This window comes from Mchenga conophoros, linkage group LG4 (genome assembly GCF_057382185.1).
Source record: "Mchenga conophoros isolate Kocher_MC1m ecotype Shallow Benthic linkage group LG4, M_conophoros_male_GT1.1, whole genome shotgun sequence".
Taxonomy (NCBI): domain Eukaryota; kingdom Metazoa; phylum Chordata; class Actinopteri; order Cichliformes; family Cichlidae; genus Mchenga; species Mchenga conophoros.
The window spans coordinates 38,580,175-38,587,129 of NC_140529.1; the positions used below are offsets into that span (position 1 = coordinate 38,580,175).

A 6,955-nucleotide genomic window follows, 5' to 3' on the forward strand; every position below is an offset into this window, starting at 1 on the left:
CAAGAAGCCAGAAAGTAGGTCCATTCCCAGTACCAGAAGAAGATTTTGGTCATAAAGACCTATTGAAGCAACAGTGGCACAGGGTCCAAAGTTTGTCTAACACATTTTGGGACAGGTGGCGGAAACAGTATCTGTCAACGCTACAGTGTCGAACAAAGTGGACATCTGACCGGCCAAACCTTAAGCAAGGAAGTGTGGTGCTTCTTAAGGACAGTCAGTGCAGTAGGAACGAATGGCCCTTAGGAATTATCGTTGATGTGTATCCCAGTAAAGATGGAAGGGTGCGCAAAGTGCAAGTAAAGGTCATCAAGAAAGAGGAACCAAAGCTTTACGTCCGACCTGTGAATGAGATGATCTTGCTCATTCCTCCAGATGACTGAAATGTGTTTGACCTTGTCATATTAGTAGGTGAAACCCGCTGGGTTTCAGACGGGGAGTGTTCTGTCACCAGTGTTGAGAAGGTTACTTTTAAAATGTATTCCATTACAGAATACAGATTACATGCCCCAAAATGTATTCTGTAACGTATTCCGTTACGTTACTCAATGACAGTAACGTATTCTGAATACTTTGGATTACTTAATATATTATCATGCTTTTTACAACAACATGAATGTACTATTGCTGTGTGATTTATTACTGTTACTGAAGGTCCGCGACTCCGAACTGTAGTAAAGGGACCTCTGACTAATAGGGCGGGGTCCCTGTCGGCTCGTAGCCGAAAAATAGCTTTACTTTGTTGTGTGGGTCAACTTTTCTTGCGAGAGACAGAGAGAGGCGTTGAAAGACTGCTCCAACGGAACTTATTGTTTTCGGAGGAAAACAGGAACACGGTGTACAGTCGAGTCTTAATAGCTTACTTACAACTGGGCTCGTCAGGCACTCTTCTTGGCTGCAGTGGTTATTATTATATTTACATGCTTCCAGCTCCCGTTTTTCCTCGATGACAACTCGTACCTTTCCACTCCCCTTTTTCTCCCTCCTCGCTCACAGACCCATAACGTGTATGGCAGTCCATTCTCCCTGCAGCACGGACTACACTGCCCATGATGCTACATTCTTTAGAGCTATGCTTGTAGCATTCTGCCTGTTAGCTTAGCACAACAACAACAACAACGAAAAGGCGCTCTCTCACCCAGGAAACACACAGTCGCAGAGAGAGAGAGCGTCGCCCTGTAACCATGGCAGCCGTAACGCTGCCGCCTGGAACAACAGAACGTAGCTGTCAAACAAAACCCAAACAGTCCTGACCCGCGACAATATGAAACAGGAAAGTACCGCAGTGTAATCCATTTATTTCAACAAAGTAACTGTATTCTGAATACCACCTTTTTAAACGGTAACTGTAACGGAATACAGTTACTCATATTTTGTATTTTAAATACGTAACGGCGGTACATGTATTCCGTTACACCCCAACACTGTCTGTCACCATGTAACTGTGTTCTGTTTAAATAGATTTTCCCTGAGAAAGTTGCTCTTTAGTGCCTCCTTCTGGCATGACCTGGTGTAACGAGCGCAAATCTGTCTCTGTTCTATGATGTCATCAGAAAGTGCATGCTATTGTTTGGGGAAAAGACTTCTGTTCTCTGCTGTAGTAACAATTGTCTCCCTTAAGATGGTCTTTAAGGGCGTTGTCGGTATGAAATTCTGTTCCATCCTTACTAATGAACAAAATCTACTTGAAATGCGATTGCAGTGTTTGCTTAATAGAAATGGTTGTAAAGAGAGGATTCGCTAACGCTTTTGGCTAAACAAGTCATTTGTACTGTTATTGTGTATTTGTCCTTGTCTTTGATTTCTAAGAGCATTTCATGTTGTTTTCTCAGTTTTATTCTACTTCAACTGGCCTAAGTAAACCGAGTGAAGTCAAACCCTCGTGTCTGCGTGGTCATTTTGAAGAGGAGTTGAGTCTGAATGTCGACTCTAGCAAGGCGTTAGAGGCAGAGGACATTACAGTATGTGTTCAGGCTACACTTCTCGTTATTATCCACGTTTCCAAATTAAGAAGACACCTAACAGTTACAAAATATTATCTAATTAAATTTAGTTGTAAAGATTATAGTTAGTTATAGAGTGAAAAAGACAGAGTGTGGCTGCACAGTGATTATTGTTTTAGTAATACATGAAAAAACAAGCCTGGTAATTCATTACTCATAATTTTTGTTCTATCTATACAGAATAATATGTATAATTTTATTTCATAACAATGTGAAATAAGTGAGAGTTACTACTATAAGTACGAGTTAATATGTTTATATTAGGGATGCACCGATACCTATCAGTATCGGTGCATCCCTAGTTTATATACATTTCCATATATCCACTTATCTCTCAGTCTGCTCCTCAGTCCCAGATCTGAAAAAAAACCCAAAGATATTAGAAGGTACATTTGAGATTAAAGAGGTTATTCTTCCAAAAATGAGATGGCACGAGAGAGAACAACGTAACCAATGTAAACAGAACAATTACGAAAATCCATAAAATAAGTGAGTAAAACAGAGCTGGGGCCCGTTCTTCGTACGTCGCTTACTACATCCAAGATCAAATGACACATCCAAGATCAAATCATCGCGCTAACCGTGAGCTCGCTAATCCGGTTCCCCGAACACACTTGCTGTTGACGATTACTACAGCTGGACGCAGGAATGTGACATCACTGGGCGTCGTAAAAGGGGCTACGCATCGATAGTAGAAACATTGATCGGCAACCCGCTGATTGGTCGGCGAAAATGTCGAAGGGGCGTGCTCGGTATTTTCCGGCAGCAGAGCAAGAACTCTTGAGTGAGGGATTTCAGGAGTTTCAGAGTTTAATTAAAACGCAAGAGAACACTGCAAAGGCTGCAAAAGCAAGGAGAGAGGGCTGGCAGAAAGTTGCTGACAAATCAAACTCGTAGGTAATTTAATAATAATAATGATAATGGATTGGGTTTATATAGCGCTTTCCAAGGCACCCAAAGCGCTTTACGATACCACTATTCATTCACTCCCACATTCACACACTGGTGGAGGCAGCTACGGTTGTAGCCAGGCTGCCATATCGCGCCATCGGCCCCTCTGGCCAACACCAGTAGGCGGTAGGGTAGATCTATCATATGACACTATATTGTCCAATATCATATGGCATTATATTATATTATAATATGTTATATTATATCCCCTTTCACATTAGAGCCACAACAGGACCCACAAGAACATGGGAACAAGTAAAAGTGGAATACAGGAGTATTCTACAGAATGGTAATATTTATCTCTTAGATTGCTTTGCGTCTCTTGGCAAGGTAATACTGGCCTGTAATACTCTGTTAGTTTGTTCATAACAGCAACCAAGAAAAGGGCAGAGGAAAAAAAGACAGGTGGTGGTCCTGCACCCCCTCGTCAACAAGTTGGTTAAGTAAATAATACCCTCACGGGAAAATCGATATCTCTCTATGAGCACACTGTCGCGCTGAGCTAAAGGATCCTGTCTATCCCGCAATATACGCTGAATTCTGAGGACTCTCCTTATCAATCTTGCACCTTCCGCAATGGGCTGCTCGCGTAAACGGACAGGATATGACTGCGACAGACTTCCCAAATCCACCTTCGCTTTTATAGCCGTGGTCTCTCATCTTGATTACACGAAGTAATTTACAATTACTACTCTGAAATATGAATTACATCTGTAATAATCACATACATGTAATAGAATGTTAATAGTACATTTCCCTTTTTTTAGGAAATGACCTGTATGTATCTGTATGAAATCAATAAAAGGATCAAGTGCTGCATTATCTTTAGTTACATTGATAATATTTATTTATGGTGAAACAGTGGAAAAATATCGCTGTTGCTTTCGTATAAATGAAGCGGACATACCTGCGTGGCCGCGATCTAATCCTGTTTACATAAAGTGAACCTGCTCCCGAGCAGGTTTACGCTTACGGCTCTGTTGCTATGACAGCAAGTCCCGGATGAGCTTCGGGGAACCGACTGATCCAGGATCACGCGAAATCGTCAACAATCTAATCCAGCTAACTTACTTAGCGAGGTACGAAGAACAGGCCCCTGATCTGTAACTGAACATGTTTACATTTGTGTAGAGATGATTTTGGTCAGTTTTATGCCACTTAATGTGATATGCACATGAAAATAAATAGAAACTTTTTTATTTGCTTTATCCAATGAAAGATCTGCTTAATTCAGAAAGCTTTCCACATTTTTTCATGTTACAGCCTTTTGATTTTTCGTCTTTAAATTCTCGTACAACACCTCATAATGACAAAGTGACAAAAGTTTGTTTGAAATCACGTGTTTGATTGTCTTCACCTGCGTCCAATCACTCTATAAGACCATGAACACACAAGCATGGTGCTCAGAGCATCAGACTACCACACATCAGCTGCTGATGGTGCTTAACTGTGGATTATCTCCTTCGTATATGGATGCTCCAGTGTCTCCTCTACTAAAGGAGGTAACAAAGGAAGCACCAAGGAACCTTTCTTTAGTGTTCATCCTACCAGCTGTGATTATGGCTGCTGCACAGACATGTTCAGGTCACGTCGGTCAATTCAGAGCCTTCTCTTAATGTTTGTCTGATCCATCGTCTTGCACTCTGTGGTTTCCCACTCTGCATTTTTGGGAATCTTGTTTTGTGTCTCTGCTGAAAGGATTTTGTGTTTCCTTGTTAATAAACGCTGATTGTTCATTCCTCCTGCCTTCATGTTTTATATTTCCTTCCTCGCAGCTGCTTTATGATTTATGTCAGTGCTGTAAGAGATGGTGACTGGGACAGTTCTCACATACTAATATTCTTCCAACAGATGACCTGAGGATCGTGCTGTTTGGAAAGACCTCGGTTGGTAAAAGTACTCTAGGAAACATCATCATGGGGAACACAGAGACTTTCACCTCAAAGGATTCGTCCAAAGATCGCACACAGAAATCCCACAGCACTGTCGAAGGTCAAAAAGTGGTTGTTGTTGATACTCCAGGTCTGTTTAAACCTGGAAAACATGAAGATGAGCTGGTGAACGAGATCAAGCGATCCATTGATCTTGCCAGTCCTGGTCCTCATGTGTTCCTGCTGGTGCTGAGGTTCGGTATGATCACCTCTGAAGAATTAGAGGTACTGGAGGTTTTTGTGCGCACCTTTGGCAGACGTGCATTGGCCTACACAACAGTGGTGTTCACCCATAGAAATGAAGATGAAGACTATGAAGCTAACATACAGGAGGCTATGATCGAGAGTAAGGATTTCAGAGAACTCATTGAGCAGTGCCAGTGGAGATATTTTGCTTTTAACATTGAAGACAAAAGTCCTGCTCAGGTCACCGAGCTGCTGAAGAAGATAACACCGATGGGAAAAGATTACTTCTACACTCCTGACATGCTCCAAGAGGCTGGAAAACTGGACGAGCAGGACGAAAAACCAAAAACAGCAGAAACAACAGGCAGGCGTGCGCTTCTGGAAAGGACTGGATTGGTGGGAATCATTTTGGGATCTGTGGGGGGATATTTACTTGGAGGTGGTGAGCTGACGTCTACATCGGGAGCTTTACTGGGAGCTTTAGGGGGTTCAGTACTGTTGATGGGAACAACAGCTTTAGCGATGAAGGCCAAAACGCTCACTGAGAAATGCTGCAAAAAGTGAGTTTTTAATTGATTTAGCTTTTTGTAAAATGTTTCAAAAACAGATTCAAACCTTTAAAAATGAAAGGAATGGCCACGATGGCTCGTTACCGTGACGATTTGACCTGGGCTGTATTTTCATCTAATACCAGTTTGTACCACATGATGCAGCAGTGAGTCGGTGTAATGTTCATGCAACCAGGTCTCTTTTTCTTTTTTTACCTTTTCATATTGTAAGGGATATTTGTGCTTTAAGCAACAGGACTAGATGTTACAATCCCTGAACATGCATTGCTTCAAATGTAGAAAGTCTTGAGCAATGACTGTTATCATCGTTTTGTGCCTCAACCTCACAAGATGTTTCTGTCTTTTATCACAAGCTAAGGGACATCTGTACAGTTTGTATTCTGGTTGCTGATTGGTTGAGCTCTCTAAACTCTTTAAAAACATCTAACTTTCAGTGGTTTGCAGAGTAGTTTACAGTAAAATAATCACCAGTGAATTAGCAGTTGTTGGTGGAGGGGAGAGCCACAAGATTACTGGGTACCTCCAGATACTTTACTGGGAAACAAACCTGAAACAGAACATCATCCTCCAAAATTGCTCTTTAAAAAAGAAAAATCATAGAAGCCAAACATCTGTTACTGTCAGCTTTCAAATTTGCACATTGAATTTATTATCTCCATGTTTTGCTGTTTGAAGATGCTGTTCTGGGAGCTTGTGATTGCTCTTTTTGTAGCATTTAAATCACTTTAAAAACTGTGTAAAGTAATAAAAATCAAAATAATATAATTTATAATTTCTGTTATGTTGCATTTTTCATTTATTACCTGAAGCAGTGCTTTGATATTGAGATTGTAGTGTTACTAGGGTGGAGCACGTGATCACAGACCTCTCCACACTTCAGTGTCGCTGTGGATGCTGTCACCTCTAACGTCAGCTCTCCTGTCTGTTCTACTGTCTGGTTTTGGTGGGTTGCTGTGCAGACTGCAGCAGCTACAAGCAGGAGAGGAGGGGAAAATATTTAAGCTCCAGAAAAAGTGATATGGGTGTATAATAAGTGAAATAAGTTAAAGCTTGTACAACATGTTCAGCGCCACCTTGTGTCAGTACAGAATGTGACAGCAACCGGTTGGTTGTTTGCTGTTAATAGACTTACTATGCATGTAAGCTAGCTGGTGACAGAACTGCTAACTCAGTGGAAAACATGGAAACTAACATTAGAGCAGAGCAGACTAAGGAGGTCTCTTTTTGTGTTGCAATGATAAGCTTCATGTTAAGAAACCAAGGAGCCAGTGCCCACTTCCACTGTCAGTCCCTTTAGCAGTAAGTGGTTCTTCGATGT

At 41.5% G+C, this 6,955-nt stretch overlaps 1 protein-coding gene across 1 annotated transcript; it reads left to right on the plus strand.

Annotated features, from left to right (window-relative positions):
* Positions 1-4,807: 4,807 nt before the first annotated feature.
* Positions 4,808-6,368, plus strand: LOC146576801 (GTPase IMAP family member 9-like). The gene has a single exon (XM_085272708.1). The coding sequence runs from the start codon at positions 4,868-4,870 to the stop codon at positions 5,630-5,632; it is 765 nt and encodes a 254-aa protein (XP_085128834.1). The 5' UTR covers positions 4,808-4,867; the 3' UTR covers positions 5,633-6,368.
* The last annotated feature ends 587 nt before the right edge of the window (positions 6,369-6,955 follow it).